The sequence below is a fragment of the Pyxicephalus adspersus genome, chromosome 1, assembly GCF_032062135.1.
Source record: "Pyxicephalus adspersus chromosome 1, UCB_Pads_2.0, whole genome shotgun sequence".
In the NCBI taxonomy this organism is placed as follows: Eukaryota; Metazoa; Chordata; class Amphibia; order Anura; family Pyxicephalidae; genus Pyxicephalus; species Pyxicephalus adspersus.
The window spans coordinates 100,076,244-100,097,181 of NC_092858.1; the positions used below are offsets into that span (position 1 = coordinate 100,076,244).

The window sequence follows — 20,938 nt, forward strand, 5'->3', positions numbered from 1 at the left end:
TAAGATAAGAAGCCCTTTAATGCTCACCAGTGGTCAATAAGGCGATCATGTGGATACCTCCCAAGCTTTGCCCAGCAAACTTATGCCTTTTACTGTTATATAGCCTTTCGATTTGGGATGGAGTTTGAGACGCATCACATCCAGTGGAAATTCAGTAGGTGGACTAACAAGGGATTTATAATGAGTGATTTTTTTTACCTGTTCAAGACTTTATTACTCTTACCTTTACAAACTTTCGGGTTTGGAAATTTTCTGCTATTATCAAATCAAAACATTTATCATTTCCAAACTACATCGGGCTAACCCACCCTTTCAAACTACAAACACGTAAAAATATGGAATCTTAGAATTTAGAGGATTTCAAGAGAAGCTATGGAATGTCAAGAACTAATCAACTAACATTGTGATTTGAATACTTCTGTTCCCTTTATCTTAAAAACCTATTTTGAAATGACTTTAAAAAAAATGATTGCAATATACAAATCACATATAATAAGTTTAAAAAAAAAAAAAAATATTCCATTGTTTTTTTAAAAAAAAAAAACAATCAGTTTCTCTGTAAACTCCTACACCTTTAACCTGAGTAAATATTAATATATTGCAGAACCATAAAAGTAACTATATCATAACTTCAGGTACAAGGATAAAAAGGTGGCTTAAATTACCAGTATTGAGCTCACAAGCCTAGCAACAAATGAGCTTGTATACATCATTGTGAAGATCTTGTGCAAAGCCTCAATTTTAATTTAGGAGAAGGTATCCCAACTAAACTCCTAGTTATACCTAGGTAGATTTGTGTGCCAGGGTTAATAATAAAATTATGGCATTATATTATTACTGACTTTAATATAGAGAGACAGATTAAAAACCTTGGTTAATGTCGTTGTCCTGTTTACTTCCTTCAACTGAAAGAATCATACATATAAGTGAAACAAAAACAAAAAAATACACACCAGAAATTGGCCTTTGTATCTGTGATGGGGAAGAGTCTGACTTGCTCTCTTGAAAATCTGGTGTCACAGAACTGCTCTCTGTGGGGCCAGGGGGTGTTGATGTAGTGAAGTTTTGGTTTGGATAACAATGCTGGTATTGATTTTGCCCAAGGATGGTATATGTGGGATATTCCTTTGAAGATAAAAGTGAAATAGTTAGAAAAAGAATATATAGAAGTTTTTTGTAGTTACCATAAAATACTGTTGAAAAGTACAAACGGTCTGATGATTATTAAACATTGAGAAACAACAAAAATACCAGTAGTTGAGCCCACCCCCTACTACCAGCAAAGTCAGATTTGCAGTAAAACAGCACTTGAAGCATAATTTAAAGAAGTTGAAATTGTTTCCTTCTGCCTGATCCTTTTGGAACTAAAGAGGATTGCCGGAATGCCCTCCACCTGATCCTGCTAAGCTGATGAGGAAAAAGTTTCAGGAAAAGAATAGTTCAGGTTGTGTTTATCCCACAGAGCCACCAGAGAATCCACTGTTCTTGCTTAACTGTGCCTGTACATGAGTTTGATGAGATACCTAGAGGCCAGAAGGTAAATATCTGTCCTCCCCAACTATCTTCTAACAGTGAAAAGTCTGGTTCCTACTAAATGGTTGGGGTACTCCATCGCCATGGCAGTCCCACTGAATCCAAATCAAAAGGCCTTCTATTGGGGAGGTCCTAAGCTGCAGAGCCAGCTGTACTGTCTAAAACACATAGGAGGAGAAGGAAATATTTTCTTCTGGGACCAACCTGGTCTTTGTGACAAGTTAATTGGTCCAAACTGACTTGTCCCAAAACAACAAAATGAAGAACAGAATTTCCTGTTAAAGCAGACCTGCCACTACGAGAATATATAATGATATATATTGCTGATCTCATTCTATAGGATGCTGCAGTTAGTAGAAAGCCTGAGCTGTATACTCATTCTGGGTCTGGGATTGAGAAGGTATTGAAGACAGAGTATCAGAACACCAGACAAGCAGAAATTTTTAAAATCAGCACAGAAATTTCAATTTACATTATCTCTCAGCAAAAGGTCCACTTTAGGGGGGTTTAACATTTTGTTATCTCTGCAGATAGGTTGAAGTTATTTTAAACACTGGAGCAAAGTCCACTTTTGGCACAGCATCCCATCGACAAGGTTAATGTGCACTTCTGTCTGTTCTTACGGTTTTAAAATTGTTGATACCCAAATTCTAAAACTAAGGTGCGGTCTGTGCAAGAGTTCAATACTAGGACATTCCCTATCCAAAACATTTTTTTTTTGTATGTGAACACTAGGAGATTCTTTATGCTAATGAAAGGTGTGTTCCATGTGATCATTACTTTTGACCTATTCAAGCTTTTATTATTGTATATTATTAACAGAAACTGTGTTTTAACTTTGTAAAATGTTGAATATCGCAACAAAAATTGTTTTTATTTTGAGTGGAATCTTTGAGTGCATAAACCAAGCTAGTTTGTACTTCACTATGACTCAATATATTCACACCAACAGGACACCTGGTGATAGGTAACTGTAGGATAGCTGTAAGTTAATAAGGTCACTGAGTGTGGGCAGTAGGGACAGATCAAGATTTGAGTTTCACATGGCTCTTTGCATGCAGGAGAAACTGTGAAGAGGAGAACACTTCAACCAGTAACAGTCTGCATTGCAGATACAGGAGCAGTACTTTTTTTTATTTTTTTTCAGCCTCTTTAGGGTTGGGCACACCACCTAGCATTTTTCAATAGTCGCCCGGCTGTCATCAGACAACTGTAAAGGCTCAGCTTTGTTTAGAGAAAGTTGTCAATGAGAGTCTGGGCATCCTACTTATTTCTACCCTCATCCTATTTTGTATCTTTTCCTACTGTTTCTACTTGGTACTCTGCCAGAAGAACTGATAAGATGCCTCTCTCAATGAAAGTTTGCTTTTACCTTTTATGTGGCATTGTCCCTATCCTGAGAGGAATCACAGAGCTAAAGAAAATAACAGAGCTGCCCACAGGAGACCCTCTGATGTACAAAATGAATGCTGTATAAGGCCTAGTTCACATATGTGGGTTTTGTCTGCTATTGTACTTGGTTTTACTGCTTAAAACTTATTGCAAAAAATGGTTAACTTTAGAACAAATTGTTCAGTATTTTGTAGATGGTAGCTGTGTTGCTGCGCAACATTCTTGGGTGTTTTGCTTCTCAAACATCTCCATAGACTTGAAATAAAACCACTAAACTAAAACTTTTTAAAGCAGTTTAAAAAACACCACATCACTTTGCTAGGCTTTTATTTTTTCACTACTAAATGTGATTATACTCTTTACAAAACATGGGATGCAAAATATTTGGGCCAAACACAGGCACCAGACAGTCGGAGCATAATAAATAGAATATGGAAAATGGGATGTATCATAGTAATGAGTACTAGAAAGTTGGAAAATATTTAGGGTGTGGTAGAAAGCTGAAACCATTTTAGGGGTTACAAGTTTTAGGGGATCACTAAATTTGTTAAAGGTTGCTCCACCCACTTTTGACCGCCCAGCTATAGCTTCTCCCCACCTGTCTGAAAAAAAATTTCTGGGGAGAACAAAAGCATGTATTGGGAATATTGGCGCACAGTCCTGTCATTTAAGTCAGTTTAGTTGCTTAGCCCAAACAACATATTTACCAAGCGAGTCTTGGGGAAAATGGGCTTTGAGGCTCTGGACCTGGAATGTGCCCAGAACTTAAAGTAGTATCTTAGCAATAAATTAATGTTTCCTTTGAAAACACCTGTAAAAGCATTACTATTATATTTTATCCCTACTTTTGTTCCAAATAACTCTTTTACTTTGATAAATCTTCACTTCAGCCATTTTTTTCTTGAAGTGCTTCCACCAAACCTCCAGTCATGGGAACGAACACTGTGCATGTTACAGAATGGTCCAATGTTCCCTTGTCCTACAGTTGCCACCACTTCAGCAGAATGGTTGCAATGCACATGCACACCTATGTTTGATGTTGAAGCTCCCTGGTGCAAAAAAAAAAAAAAAAAGCTCAGAAGCACCTGGACACATTTCTAGTGGAATTATCACATTGTACCCCCATCACCAGGCTGAAATGTGCAAAGATGAATATTGCAGGATTCCACAGGACCCTGCAGGGAAATTTAGCCACACAAAATCCAGAACAGTAAGACAAGATTGGCAGCCTGTATTTGGATTAATGGCAGGCTATGAAATAACAGATAGCTACAGAAATGATAAATGCTAAAGTTAGTAGCACATTTTTGCATTGCAAGATTTACGAAATATTTCATTTAACCAGTACGAATATAAGAAAGCACCCCGCATGGAACCCAGTATCTGAAGGAAACATTCTATCCAGCAGGGTCTAGATGCAGTACTGCGGAAGCTAGAATGAGGATGCACAGAGCTGCATGGCTACAATTGAAGAAGTAAGCTGTAGTAACTTTGTTAAAAGTGGTCTTCACTTTAAAGAAAACCCCAAGCTAAAATAGATTAGTCTTCAACAAAGCAGAGATGAAGAAATGACATCGGACAGCAGCAGCAAAAAAAAAAAAAACGTTTTAGTGGAGCAGTTATCCTGGGCTGACCTCATTTTTTCATTTGGCAACATCTTATCCCTCGTAGACAGTAGTATAAATAGAAGATACACAATTAGAAGAAATACATTTTCAGTTATTGCAAGATAAAACATAAAGGCATTTTATCTATGACTTTTCCACTCGCATGTAGTTACATAAATGTTTTTCATAAGTAGGTTTTGAAGATTTTTTTCTTCAATAGTCAATAGCTTGTCCTAACAATTGCAGTTGTGAAAGCACAGGGTAACTCATTTAGGATAAATGTAAACGTTGAAAACCTTTTTTTCCCCTATTTGTTTAAAGCAAATTCCTGCCAAAAATGTATCATAGGTCTATGAGTTGTAAGTCAATGCCACATAAAGAAAAACATTATGGGTAAGGTTTTCTTACGACAGAAGTGACAGTTAAGTCTCTTCTGTTAAAAACCTTGCTGCCTGCCTATTAGCTTTTTTTCTGTAGACAATCACATTGCGCAGCACAACTCAGCATACAGTCTAGCCACAGCTCCATACCATGATTAGGTAGCTCCTGTATGTATGCACAAGTGTTACATTATCTAGACACCAATCAATGAGAGCAGCAAATATTCTGAACCTAAAAGATCGGGCCAGAGTGATGTATTAGGGAACATTGAGCTAAACTAGTCTTGTTCTTTAAATGCAGTAGCCAATTGTACATAGGTGAGTATCTTACATAACTTCCATACTCTTTATAACTTACATATTTGGGAGAACGTTGGCCAGCACCAGGTGCTATTAAGGCTCTGTGATATACATATGCTGACATAAATATTCTGACAGAAGGAGTGCTTGTGTAACACCTGATGCATTACATCATATTATACTTTCCTTAGATTAAATCTGTCATAATAGAAATACAATTGGGTTAATAAGGTTACTGTCTACAACTAAAGGAAACATTTGTAGGTTATTACACAAATTATTTATATAAAATGCTTAAAATGACATAAAGCTGTAATAAAAGACAAAACAAAAACAAAAGAACTAACAGATGTATGGGCACTCCACCTAAAATTTAAACCAGATCCTGCTAGAAGCATGGAACCTAGATGGCCAGGAAAAGGTGTGGTGTCTGGGACATGTTTATTTGGTTTCCATCAATTTTGATGACAATACTATGTTTGGGGGTTTTGCAATCAACTCAAAAAAAACCCCCAAAAACTGCCCAGCAATTGTCATTACCCACCTGGCTGGCTTTCACCAGGCTTGGTGCAGAGAGCACTGTCAATGAATCTGGGCATCATGGGAGGGTCAGGGGATTTATGCATTGTAACTAACATTTCATTCCTGAACCTCTGCCAGTAGAACAGACAAGCTGCATTTCTCACTTATAGTTTGCTACATTTTAATTATTTTGTGTACACAGCAGAGCCCTGGTGTACCAAAGTTTAGGTTTGTCATATAAGGACAGTCTACACACCTGTGCAAAACCAGAAGCAATCTCACACAGCTCCAGGCAGATGTCACCTTACACTGCCTTACTGGTTTTTAAAAAAACAGTGTTTGCAGTTTTAAAAGCAGATGCCAGTGGTGTCAGTGCCACCCCCAATTAATCTCTATTCTGCTGCAGGTAGATGCTACATTGTAGCATCTCCCCTGAGGCAGCAGTTCACTGGCATGAGGAAGCAATACCTGTGTTGCAACCTTACTATGAGTCCGAACATAGCCTAAGGTTTAGTTTATATTGGCAGTTTTTGCAAGAACAAATGGCTCAGCTTTCATTTTACTACCCAGCTATCTATATAGACTTGAATTGGAAGCGCTTGTCACCACTATGCAGCTTTTAATAATTAATTTTTCTTTTCAAAACAGATGGTCAAAGGGAACAAACAACTGGGAGCTCTAAATTTGTGTTGCCCTACCCACATTTTTTTTATTAAGTTTTACAAAATAGAATAAACAATTAAATGAAAACGGTAAAACAAACTGGAGGCATCATAAGGAGTTATGGAAACACAAAGAATAGCGAATGGGGGTAACAAGTTACATGGCAACTCATTTGTAACAGAAGCAGCAACTACTTCCTCACTGTGCCTGTCTTGGATATATAGTTAGCGAATATCCAAGTCCAATGTTGGCTATATGCCATTGAGTGTATATTCTTAACATAGAGATAGAAATTACTTCCGCTGCCTGAGTTGCAAGGTCAATGATGGCCACTTTTGAAGGTCCTAAAATCCAAATCCTTCTGATTCCCACAACGTGTGATACAGTGTGTCTACTGCCGTGCAACCTCTAAAATATGTGATCGTTTGCGTGGGTGAGATCTTTGTTGCCCTCTTTTTTGACAAACAAAAAAAAAAGGTGTTCTTAAATTTTAGTAACAAGGTAGCTTGAAAGAAAATTGCCCTTATCACAGGTATTCATAGGTCAGATATGTCAGCTAGATATATCAACACTTCTAAAATTTTACATGTGCCACAGAGAAACAGACACATACCTGGGTCTACTACAACACTTTTTTCAAGCAGCCTAATGTATGATTTTTCACATTTTAACCCACAAGTAACATTGAATGAACTGGTAAATATAATATGAAATAATTAAAAAATAAAATTTCAGGTTGGTTCATGGATGGTACCTGGCTTGAGATGCTGGTAACTGTTGGGGTTGTGATGTTTGCATTAGGTGATGTGCTCGAGATTCCATTTGTAGTAGAAGCTGTAAAAACAGTAATAAATAGATATAAATTTATATTAAAAAAAAAACAAGTAGCAGTTATGCTAAAATAAAAAAGACATTTATTGGGCTTGACTTCTTTTTTTGACTAGATTAAATAAATAAAAAATATAACACCTTTTTATAGAATATAACTTTGGTTTAACGTTGTTTCCTGAAATGTGCAGAAGAGATGACTAACATATAACATTCAAAGACAAGAAATAGCATAAAACGTGTTTTACCTTGTACAGGATAGGAATATAGTACAGAGCTGGTTTGGCTGTTGGTGACTCCTGTGGAGCATGTCAAAACTGTAGGGGGATTTAGTGTTTGGATTAGGCCATTTTCAGACTTGACTCCTGGCCACAAGGCACCTAAACAGAGAAAATGTAGAAGGGTCAACACTACTGTGTGAAATATATGAATAAATACAAGAATATTCAGATATATTAAATACCATCCAATCTCTGTGTATTTGAATGACTGAATGAGAGTTTGAATGACTGAATGAAAATCAAACTATAGGAACAACTGCACCAAAAGTTCTTTGACCACTTCTCTCAGAGTAAACATACTCTTTTAACTGGCAGCCTTTTTGGAGAATTCATAGTAAGAAAATAAGGTCTTGTGGATTTTGGTTTAATTTTTGTATGATCGCTGTGTTGGTATACACACTAATATAATAACACACAATAACATGGGCCTTTTAAAAATACTACATATCCTACAGTAGGCACTGCTCAATTTCCCTACTTATTCTAGCCATGATCAAACACCATGACTTCATTCTCAGCTGAAATGAACAACCAAAATTTTTAGAGAGCCACAGACTAAAGACTAACAGAGTTTGTCCAAGTCCTTTTCACTGGCAGCCTGTGGCTGTAGTTCTCAGGACCTCTATCATAGTCTATTTATACAATGTGGTGAAAGAGTCAGGAAAGAGTTATCTTTAAAAAAGAGAGTATACATGTGTACTCTATCGATTCTTCTTTAACCAACATCAGTATTTACCTTTACTGTTTGTTTTATAATAATTATTCCACTGTAGCTCAGTATTCTCCCCAGAAATGAATTTAAGCTGAGTGGGAAGAAGTTGTAGGGGGGTGGTTGCCACTGTATCATGCCCAGTCTTTTCAGTAGCTACCCAAAAACAGCCGGGTGGTTACCTAAAATAGTCGGGTGGTGCAACCAGCTAAATGGGACTGAGAAGAACACTGCAGCTCCACAACAAATGTCCAATTTTATCCAAAACGAAAATAATGGTGCATCGCTATCAATATTAATAACTTTTACACAATGTCTTACTTACCAAATGGAGGTAGACCATATGGTTGGGTTGCCTGAGGGTACACTGTATATGGCTGAGATGGCTGCAAAGACTGATACTGAGTCTGCCCGCTGTATGCTGGAATAGGTTCTGCTACAGGTACAGAGAGGATGTGTGTATAGGGCCTGGAAAAGAAAAAAAACATGTGCTATGTTAACAAATATTTTTTTTCTACACTTTTCTTATTTATTTTGCTATTAATTCAAAAATATAAAATCTTGGCAGAAAAATTCTAACATAAAATTTGGTTTCTATCATTCAAGAGGGACTCAAAATGTGTGGCACTACATATTCTATGAAACTTTAGATAAGAATGTTATCATTGATTTTTTTTAAGTTACAAGAAATTCTTAGACCATGTTTTAAGTTCTTGTTGGACACTATGAACTCAAAACAAGACATTATATTTCTGTAATCTTTACAATAAAGGCCTAAGCAGTGCACGATATTTACACAATTCAGACACTTTTCAAACTTTCCTTGACAAAGACAGACCTTTCACTAGATTTTTTTCTCAGGAAAAAAAGTTACAGAAGAATGCACAAAGCCAACAACAGTAAATAAGAGAAGGCTTACTTAGTCTGATATAACTGGGAGGTATAATCACCAGGAGCCCGGCCCATGTAATCAGCACAGGGAGGGACTGCAGGAAGAAAGACAAAACATTCCAGGTAGCTTACTCAAATTCTATTAACACCAAGTTATATGCATATTAATATATATTAGATCCTACATATGAACTGCAACATGTCAATGCTGAGGACAGAACAAGCTACAATAAAATATTTGACTGTTCTTTGACACTCTTCGGCATTTTTTTAAACTATGTATGTTATTTTTAAACATGGGATACATGGCATAGAAGAAGAAAAAACTGCTGCAACCAACAAAAAGCACATCTAATACATCTTCTGAGTTTGTATTTCTTTGGAAAAGACAATTATAATTAAATTTAGCAATCTGAGCAAAACTTAAACAAAACTTTATTTAGACCAATGCTTAACACAAAAATAATATTTTACATTTGTTGCTTTATTTTAAGTTTTTTGTTTTTTTCTAAATCCACATAGTCTGTACCAAAAAACATTTATTACATGAAATAATACCTAGAACAGTTGGTTATCTAAAGAGAAATGGGAGACAAGGTTCTTATGTGCAGAATAGAAAATAACTTCACTGTTGTTTATCTATAGGACTATATAATAATAATATGCAATATTTAAACATTTTCCTAACAAGAACTAGATCTTACATTAATAAAAGAATACAAAATCTGTATACAGTCCTTTTAACAATACATAAAGAAAAGGTAAAATTGAAATGGTCCCCAAGAATAAATCAGTTACTACAAATTGTCATTCAGATTGCTCTTAAAAAATAAAAGATAAAATCCTATTGGTTTATTGTAAGGTAACTATGCTCTGTGCTTTGTGTCATTTAACAAAACAAATCAGTGCTCTTAAAAACACAAATTTTTGATTACATTGTTCCAGTGTATACCTTGAAAACCTTAAAATCTTTCAGCATCAGCTATCAGATTGTACTCACTTTCACTAGGAATGGTGTGGTTAGAGGACAGTTCTCTTTTCTGACTGGAATTTTCATCATTACTCACTTGACTAAAAAAAGAGATAAAATTCAAAAAAGGACATAAAATACCTAATTAGCTGGATTTTTGGGCTATTCTGGGATACAAAGATACTAGTTGACAAAATCAAACTGGCATACAATACATTGTTCATTGTATTTGACAATCTGACCTTAACCATTTTGTAATATCTACTGCAGGAATTCTGAAGGTAAAGAAAAATACTGATGTGAAGGCAAATGTCCATGTTTACAGAAAACAAAACAAAACAGTACTTTCCTTATAAGGTTTCTAAAATAATGCATACACAAAAATAATATATATTAATTGTAATCTCATTAGTACACAAAATGCAAAATAAAAAATGTTATGGTCAGCTTAGTACTATACCAGTAGTGGATGATGGTGTTACAATACTTTTTTTCCCTAAAAACACATTTAAATTTAAGATTTACCAATATATATAAGTCAATAAACTTACTAGATGAAAAAGAAAAACAGTAGTAAGTAGTAACAGAAGTAAAAAAAAAAAAAAAACAAATGCCAATATTCTTTAATAAAAAAATTATACAGATAATTAGGTGGGTTTACAATGAAAAAATGTATCAGATGTGATATTTCTGGTTTTCTGCTTTTATTAGATAGGAATGAATATATATATATATATATATATATATATATATATATATATATATATATATATATATATATATACTAGAAACAATTTCACTTAAAAAAATAAATGTGTAAATACACATACACTCCCTCCCCCCTCAAGATTTACTGACCTTACACTTTCTTCAAGGGTATCCTCCATTTTGGCTTTTTTTACCTGCAAAATTAAAATGTTTATTGGTAGAAATAATATTTAAAAGAATGTACTCAAACACAGCAGCCGGGTAAAATTTTCACATCAGAAAATGTGCAACTATTATAAGATGCTGCTGTTGTTTCCTCTTAAGTACACTTTCTGGATGAAGAAATTTGAGAAGCCTTATCAGTTAAGCCACACAAAGCTATGGAAAAGTTGTCCTTAAATTGTAAAGAGCCCATTTGTTTCAAAATGCTCTTCCACCCTTCATTTGAAATAAGGATTACCTATGCATTTCAGCATTAAAAAAAAAAAAAATATATACACAAATGCTTAAAACCTAAAAAACATACAATGAGCATAAGGATTCATTTGTTGTACGCACATTTGATGCTTTTTAAAAAATCCTCTTTATTTTTCAATAAATTCTTCCTAAAGACCACATCACATGAATGTTGTCATCGTATGTATTATGAGCATAAAAGTAATGAAAAAACAATATGTACTCTTTGGAAAAACCACTTCTACTTAGAAATTGCATATGCTTTAAAATGAGTTTGTCATCAACATAAGATTGCTTGACTATAATAAGGATTACAATTTATTACTGACTAGCCATAAACCAGATAAATAAATTAATGTAGTAAGAAATTACTCTGGGAACAGCCATTCTGAATAATATATTAGTATTTGGCTTTTTCATAACCAGCTTTTTGTAATAGTGCAACAGTAAAAATTTTCTTTTTTACCAAGTGATCACTTGGTAATGACAGCATGAATTAGAAAGAATTTATAAAAAAAAGTATGTGTTTAATACTACACTTTTTGTAAAAAAAAACTTAGTATTTTAAAACCTAAATTTAAACCTATATAAATTATATTTTATACAAACACACATATATGAGTTGTGAGCTGAGGGGGGGGGGGGGGGGGGGGTATGGTATGGTAATGGTAGGAGCAGATCTTATGGTGTTTGCCACATACAGAATCAACCTTACAATAGGTTGAGGTTAGCCTCTTGTAATGGTATGCTGTATAACATACTGTTGTAAAGTATGCTGCACCAGGACTGAGAGAGGGTGGAACAACCAATCTAAAGTACTGTATTCACATGTGCAGACAAGGAACATTCAGAAACCAGAGAGATACTCGAATCAGATTTGTTAGTCCTTTACTGTCCTATCACAGACTGGAGGCAGAGAGGTGATCTAGACCTAAATGCTTTCTTTCATTTCAATAGGAAAAAAATTGTTCTTTTTGTCTTTAATCCAATCCAATTCGTCTTTAATCCATCAAGTACATTCCATACGTTTAGTCTATCCAGCAATAGTAAAAAATACAAATCAAGATCTTACATTTTTGTAATAGTAGTTTCTCAGTGTGTTCAGCCCAAAGACTGAAAATAAAGCTACATACACACATTTCCAATGGTTCTCGCCTGAGGGCCGATATCGGACGAGAATCTGAAGTGTGTACAGCGCACGTCGATCATTGTCTGAACGACTGTCCTGGCAGATCCACGGATGATGAACGATCCTAATGTGTAGGGGGAGAGCGCGCAGTGGGATACCACTCCGTCACTCTCCCCCTCCTCTCTGCATGGAGCAGAACAGTGCTGTATGTACAGCACTTGTTCATGCATCGTGAAAGATCCTTTCCAACGACTATAATTGCAAGTGTGTATGTGGCTAAAGTTGGACAAAGTTGAGTGTATTTTACTATTTTACCATGCAAATATTGTGTAAATAATCATGCAAAAAGTTAAAACAATGAAAAACTGACAAATTCTGAAATAATAAACCAACAAACATTTATTATGGTATAATTATCAAACTCCTCATTATAATTTTTTGCATCACTGATGAAAATTCCAATTATATAGATACATGTTTACTGAATTCAAGACATTTATCTGTCCTCACAGATCATGATTAATTAATATTAATCATGTTTAAGACCCCCTAGATAAATCCACAGGAGGGGATTACCCATTTGTATGCTAACATAGAGGGACAGTTAAAAAAAATGTCCAAAAGTGGACTTGTTGGACAAAATAAACCTTTCTTTTTCTTTTCTATCTTCCATCATTGATTGGGTGGCCTGGGATTAGGTAACTGAAGTTCATTCAGTCCTAGCACATGCAATGGAAGATGGGATTTCTTGTTAACTCTGGCAACAACTGTTTAGTTGCACATTGACAAGTGGGAGGTGATCAGAAAGGAATAGAACAGAAGGAATAGTTATTGCAGATAACCACCTGACTAAAATATCGAATTTTCAAACTGGTACTTTAGTTCCACTTTAAATTCAATTAATTAAATTGCAGTCTAGGCACAGTAGGGGGAAAATGGGGGGGGGGGGGGGGTAATTTAGATATTGCTATACTCCTTTCAGTCAGGTGCCATATAATTTGCAGCAGCTTCTAATGCAGATTGAGAAGCTCACAGGGTGCAGTGAAACCAAAGTAAGCGAAAACATAGAAGGCAACAATTTTTACATTTATGTTTTACAGCCAATACATTTTTTTCGGTTTTCTTCACAGTGGTAAAAGTTTTAGAACCTGTGTGGTCTGTGTCCTTTTTGGAGACTTTTCTTTCCTCACCATTCCAAGTAACTGCACACAAATATATGTAAAAGGGTCTAGACTTTCATAAATATTTTAATGAATAATGTGTATATTATCACAATGTTTTGCTTGGGTTGGGCTTTTAATTTTTATTAGTGCATGATTTCTAGGGCACTTTCTACTAGTACATGACGTAGTCATGTGTATTTTAGCCTAAATAAAGCAAAGTCTAACATCATAAAGAGTAGGCCTGAATAATGAAGCTACGTTTTAAATTTGATTCACACTGCAGATAGCCAACATTTTACCTCCACCACACTGTGTTTTGCCATAAGACACCAGTCCATATACACATATCTAAAAGTTTACAGATACCATCAGATTTGAAAGTGCTGCAATATCATTATATTGCATATGTTTAGGGGAATTGATACACTCAAGGATTAATTGCTACAAGGATTCATTAGCAGGAAGAGATTTAAAAAGCATGTGCCTTCATTGTTTTACTAAATGACCCATGTCACTGAGTAATAGCTTTATGGCTCTTACAAAACATGCTACACAACACATGCACCACATGCCTATTATTTACAGAGTATTACAGCTGTATGAATACTACAGCTCTCAATTGTTTACACATTTCAATATCATTATCTGCATATTTAGATTTCAATGTTGGTTATGGGATATACAAATCATAAAAATGTGTCTAAATAGAATGTAAACAGAAACCTTTAAATGTGTTAAAATAAAAAAAAAAATTACATACACCAGTAACCCTATTGTTACAAATCTTGTTACAGTATGGTCCCTGTCTAGATAGTATGTTTAATAGGCACTGCCCAATAATGAGATATACAAATACACCTGTTCATGCAATAAATTCTGTACTCTTGACTATCTGTTACCTAACAAGATCAATAGCCTCACTGCCACAGCACGCAGGTTTGGGATCTCGGAGCTAGTGGGATGACAAAGCCATAATCTGCAGCCTAAGAAGTGACCATGTAAACATAATACGCAATATACAAGGATCACATTCTTACATGAAGCAATAACACTGTTTTTAGAAGTTTTTAGACCCACATGCAATTATCTACTTTTACAAATAAAAAAAACAAATACTAACTGTTTAATGTGTAAAATGCAAAATGATCTATAATGGGGGCTGTCTGATGTGGTATGTCTGACCTTTGACGATGCCCAATGGTTATCAAGCAGGGTAGGTATAACTAAATTATGCTGGTCACAGATAGGCAGTAAGGTGGGAAGTATGGAACCATTCTCAGGCATGTCTTGTGGGCATCAAGATCTATTAAAAAAAAAAATCTAATTGCCTGTACAAGGTGCTCACTCACAGGGAGGTTTTCCAAAGAGATAGAAGATATACCTGCAGCAGCCCCCCTACTGCTTTCAGGTCATAACTACAGAAGTTGCCTTAATTTAACAAACAACCTGTAGCTGAGCTACCCCTGGTTGTTTACCTGAATAGACTGGAAAACTGAACAAAACAAATTGATTATAGGTTATATTTGTATAGTATATTATATATGTATAGATATATTGTAGCTACAATGAATATTAGCAAACTTTAAATAAAACAGTGCCTTAAAAGTTAACAAATAACATATTAAGTGTCCTTGAAATAAAAAGTTTGCCAGAAAATATCCACTAACAACATGTCAAAAAAATTAACTTTATGCAGAACTGTATTTGCTCAAGTATGATGATACCAAAATTTACTTGGAATAATAATTTTGTCCTTATAGAAACTCTTAAGTTTTACAGTTAAAACTGCATTGCTTTAGCTGAAGCACTCCTTCCTATCCCACAAAAAAAAAAAATTTAAAAGGAAAAAAGAAGAAAAGCTTACTGGCTGTTCAGCAACATCCTGTCCATTCTCCATGGATGCCATTCTTGTCAGGTTAGTCTGCTGTACGATCCTTTATGAGAAAAGAAAAATGGTTTTAAATTTCATATGTTCTACAATTGATCGATTTCCAGAAGGGGTATGTGGTAGGATATTTATCATTAACAATCCAGGGTTTTATGTCAATTGTTTTGTGGAGCATGTGTAATTTTCATAAGTGTATTGAAAAAAGCTTTTATCAGATAAGAGCAAATGAAGACTCATTTAGACGAACGGCTTTGAAAGTGGTTTCCTAGCCGTTTAACACTAGCAAAAGAAAAAAAAAATCAAAGAACTGTGAAACCTTTTATTATTATTACTGAATCAAATTAGAGATTTAAAAAAAATATTTATTTATTTTTTTTTTTTAAATCTTTGTGCTTTTACCTTGGCACACCTTTTACACTAATGGTTCGTCATCTGCTCCGTAGCCTTCAAATAAGAATGCTTTCCAAACACCTGCCAAGCAGCTTTTAACCATATGTAAGGCATTTTGGAATGGTTTGAGAGGAAGTACAACAATCAAATATGGTATTTCCAGTTCTTATGCAAAACAATCGCAAAGCTTTTTTTCAATGGGCCAGAAAATGCTGCTTTTGTGGGACTAGTAAGCAGTAACCCCACAGCAATTGGATCATCCAGCTAAACAAGCCCTTCATGTGCCAGGCACATTATGTCACATATGTCACGTTTGGCAAACTATGACCAATTACCAGAAACAGAAGAGAAAACAGAACAGAGAAATTGTAGTAAAACAGAATTTGCCTGGAATCACTAGCATATAAAAATATATCTTAAAGGGCATCTTCAAATGACTAGGCCAGTTCTTATGTTGTTTCTATGTCCTATGTATTAGTGAATGTTACTAAAAATATAAATGAAGAGGATATGATGTTATGAAACAATGAATATTAATATGAAGGTGTTTGTTGGAAACAAAGATATTCATGTAGGACTGATTAGTTATTTACACACAGTCTGGCAAAGACATGTATACTATAATCAAATTTCTCACATACAGGTTTATTAGAATTCTTTTATACAAACAGTTTTTGTCATTACACACACACAATAAATCAAACCCCAAGAGGAGGGTTATGGATGTACGTTGTATTAGGATTTTAGTCTGGTTACCTTTACAAAAAGCTTAGCTGCACCTCAAAAACATCTAATATGGAGTTCAACAATTTCAAAATGTTTAAATATTAATAATTAATTGTTCCCCCTGGGATAAAATAGTATGACTGCTTCTTTGTGTGTTTATGTTTACATACAGCTAAAATTTTGAGCAGTTTCTAAAAATAACTTTGGATAGCACATTTCTCATTTTTACCTGCTTTTATGTGAACTAGAGAAGGCAATTCTCAGATGATAAGTCATAGGAACTACATTATAACAAAAATGTGTGTCAACTACTGTGTAGTTCATAAATATGAAAACAATTTGATGCCAAATTTTATGAAAAGTTTAAAAAAATGACCAATGCACTTTTCGGTTAGAAATATTTGGCAAGGAAATATGCTATAAATAAAGCAACTTCAGAAAAAAAACACAATGCATGGGTTATTAGGCTGCTCCTTCCAATTACAAATATGGCTTATCTTCCTTACACAAGGGCACACAGCATCTCAAAAAATAAAACTGGCACTTTAAAACTAAAAGATTCCATATTTGAGGTTTCATGAATTAGATTTAAAAAATATACACAAGTTACAAATTTCAATATTAAACAGCCAACGCATAACAATTTTCATGTCCGTTAGGAATATTGCAGTTGTCATGATGTAACATGACACAAAGCTCTGACAAGCAATATCATTTATGGATTTTGTACTAAGTGTTTCAGGCTGCTAATAGGAGCAGATTAAATAGAACACCAAACATGAGTGCACATGTAACTACTTCCCTTTACACAATGTGATAACATCTCGCCTGCTCTATAAGCCACCTATTTATGTAACCAGCACAAAAAGTCTCAAAAACACAAAGTAGGGCAGCAGTAAAAATCACATTAAAAAAAGGTCTAATAATTTGCTAATCAGAATTTTGGAGTTCACATTTTGGGTTTTACAATAGTTATTTGGAGTATTACCCCACAGGGAATTACAGAAAAGAAAAATGCAATTTTGACTAAGGAACTGCATATAAAACATTAAACATTGGAACCAAAAAGCATTTGGCAAAATCTTACCTTATATATAAATGATTTTTTTTTTTTTTTTTTAATAAGAAGGAAGCCTCATTCATTGATAATATGTGATAGGAAAAGGGGGGTTCAAAATGGTTTTACAACTGTGGCTGGTAGGATGCAAGTGTAATAATATTACACTAAAATATGTATTACATGTAATAGCATTTTAAAGATTACTGGATGAGAAATAAAATAAATCCCAAGGCCATTTCTCAATATTTGATCAAACATTACCTGAGAATGTCTACTCTTTGTTCAACCCACATTTGGCCAGGAGCACTACTACTACAACACCACCAGCCACAGGAAACACCCAGCAATAAACACAGCCCTGCCGGGGGCAGCAGTATCCTCATCAGGGAGAGCATCCACCGGCTGGCTCCTGGCTGAAGGTAGGCAGTAATCGTGGTGCATATGGCAGTAACCAGATCATTTACATCTGTCATGCACCCACTGACCAGTGTATGGTCAAGTGAACAGAGTCAACAAATAAATATATGCAGATCAATCACAACTTGTGGTCATGGAAAACTCACTGACAGATGTTGAAAATTCTTTGACCAGTGTGGCTCCACAAATAAGGATGGTAAGCATTATTTTGTTTATAATAAGTATGTTTTTTTTCTTTATTATTTATGTATGAATGTAGATTTTAATTTGGGTGATTAAATCACCGAGCTCACACAAAATGCCAATTTTTACATTTGTGTCAAAAACATTTTTTTAAAATTACATGAGGCAATTATCAACTTTGTCTTATTGATCAGTTATTTGATAAAAGAAAAAAATACATATATGGATATTTGTCAATATTTTATTCATAATATTCTTGATCCTGTGAACTGACAAGGGTATTAGACCATAAAGTACAGGTAAATGAAGACAATAAACAGACTGTAAATATAATTGACTGTCCATAGTCAAACATGGTAATTTATATATATTTTATTATATTATACTTATCACTCTGATATTCAAAATGTACTTTTGAACTATCATATTTTTAACAAACTTTATTTGTTAAAAAATTATTACAACATATTTGATATATTGTAAAAAAAAAATTGGCTGAATGAATGCTTTCTTTTTAATTCAGCATACAAATGTCAAGTTTAAAAAAAGCAAAAAATATAGGTTTCTTAAGTTTGCATTACTAATATAAGATAATGCATCTGCAACTTTGTTGATAGCCTTGCTTTGACATAAACCAGCAGGACAAACACTGTATAGCACAAACAAAAAGCAATCAAATTTTCAACATATAGTGATCCAATGTCTAAATAATAATAATAATATGGGGTGTAATTATTGTCTAAACAAGGTTTTCTGTTTTGTTTTTTTTAATATATGAACTGCACTAAACTAGTTCACAAGTCTAAAATTAGGAAAAATATATTATGCAGACTCTGTATCTGGAAGGGACAAAAAGCAAGATAGGTATGTGACTATTATTGCACTGGGTACTAAAATTATAGTGGGAACAATACTAGAAGTGAACTTGCAGATTGTGCATATTTAGAGGAAAGAATAAATGAAGGCGCTCTGGCCTTGAATAAAAAAAGGAAAGTGGAACAGATTAAAACTTGTTGTGACAACAGTTTAGCTTTAGGAATGAAAACCTGTATACCAATTCTGCCAACATCATTAAAGCTATTTATGGAACCTTTTTTTATATAATAAATACACTTCAAAAACACAAACAAGATATCTATCCTGTGAACATTTTCAATCCAATGTACTACCTGCACTTTCAGTGAAAAATAAAAACATATACAGCTTCAATAAAACAAAGAACATTCAAAACTCACCAAGGTAATTATTTCTTCCTTGAAACTGAAAGGTGAGAAAATTGCAAAGGACGCAGCTTTCGTGGGGTTAAACTGAGTCCAGCGCCTTACATTGAAAACCATGTCACCCAATACCTTACATTAAAAACAAAACATCACTGTAAGCAAACACTTGCTGCATATCACGGACAAATTGACAAAAATTCACACAAAATAATTCCTCTAAATGGGCAAAACATATATGTCTCTTTAGGACTCTAAGGGCCTAAGTCAGGGGCATCCAAACTTTTTGCAAAGAGGGACAGATTTGGTGAGGTGAAAATGTGTGGGGGCTGACCATTCAGCACGTACTCAGGGTAATTGCAAAGCGGTTGATCAACTCTAATGAACTATAAAATAGCTTTTTTGTACGTGTGTATTTTACACTGCGGTCAACAGTGCTGGCAGGCTGCATTTTATTGATTTTATTACAGAGACTGGGCTGGTGGAAATTTGAACACGGGCCTCAATTGGCCCCTGAGCCGGACTTTGGACATGTCTAGTCTAAGTTAACCACGTCATTGCATAGCTAATAAATGTCACTTTTCTACTGGACTTGTAATGCTGAAGACATTTCAGTTTTCCAAGCCACTTCATCAGTTCTACCAATTTATGCTTGATCACTGATTCCCTTCTTCATTAATCTAACTCTTTAGCAGGAGTTACAGGTACAAGGGGGGAATATAACCTTTTTCATGTGACACTTTGTTGGGCTAGAAGGCCTCAACACGGTTATGTTGGAGGGAGGGAGATCGATAGGGCAGCAACACCATCCACACCCAGGTATGACACCAGAGCTTACACTGGGTGGGCAAACTTTTCTGGAGGATGGATATCAGGAGGCATTGTCTACTCTCCCTGTATAGGCAGGTGACCACAAGTCTTTAAAAAGCTCGGAAACTATGAGAGCTAAAGGAAAAATGTAATTTGCCCTACTATACTACTTCCTCTTTTTTGCCAAGACAACTTACCCTGAGCAATTATATAAGTCTGCCTTAATTGTATACATTAGAATCTAATAATCTATTCTCTTATCATGCTTAAATTGCTTTACTGGAAACAAAATTAGCAAAAGTAAAGAAGCTTATATATGTGTAAATCATGATAATTACAACAAGGAGGTACACCGAAACATTTTTGGCAAAGATCTATATTCTTTGACTGCTGGACAATGGTCAATGAACTTTTAAATGTAAATTCTGCAAGCACATACACTGATTGGCCAAAAGAATAAAACCACCTGCTTAATATTGTGTAGGCATCTGTTTTCCTGCCAAACAGCTATGACCTATTGAGAAATGGACCTCACAAAACCTCTAAGGGGGTACTGTGATATCTAGAACTAAAATGATAAAAGCTCAATTGCCATCTACATGATCTAAAGAAAAACCTGATCCATCAGACTAAGCCACCTTCTTCCATTGCGCCGTGGTGCATTTCTGATGATTGTGTGCCTACTGTAGGTGCTTTCTGCAGTGGGTAGGGATCA

The 20,938-nt window shown here is 34.8% G+C and overlaps 1 protein-coding gene across 5 annotated transcripts in view; it reads right to left on the reverse strand.

Annotated features, from left to right (window-relative positions):
• EYA3 (EYA transcriptional coactivator and phosphatase 3) overlaps nucleotides 1–20,938 on the reverse strand; it is a 48,766-nt gene that overhangs the window by 19,522 nt on the left and 8,306 nt on the right. Inside the window, exons 2-10 of one of the 5 annotated variants that reach the window (XM_072420582.1) lie at nucleotides 19,432–19,545; nucleotides 15,397–15,466; nucleotides 10,935–10,978; nucleotides 10,107–10,177; nucleotides 9,135–9,201; nucleotides 8,541–8,683; nucleotides 7,474–7,605; nucleotides 7,152–7,231; nucleotides 954–1,125 (exon numbers count right to left, since the gene is read on the reverse strand). In XM_072420582.1, coding sequence (XP_072276683.1) covers nucleotides 954–1,125; nucleotides 7,152–7,231; nucleotides 7,474–7,605; nucleotides 8,541–8,683; nucleotides 9,135–9,201; nucleotides 10,107–10,177; nucleotides 10,935–10,978; nucleotides 15,397–15,438 — 751 coding nt within the window. In that variant the 5' untranslated portion in view covers nucleotides 15,439–15,466; nucleotides 19,432–19,545. Of the gene's footprint in view, nucleotides 1–953; nucleotides 1,126–7,151; nucleotides 7,232–7,473; nucleotides 7,606–8,540; nucleotides 8,684–9,134; nucleotides 9,202–10,106; nucleotides 10,178–10,934; nucleotides 10,979–15,392; nucleotides 15,467–19,431; nucleotides 19,546–20,938 lie in introns of all 5 variants that reach the window. The other 4 variants (XM_072420590.1, XM_072420574.1, XM_072420608.1 and 1 more) reach the window with 4 other exon arrangements.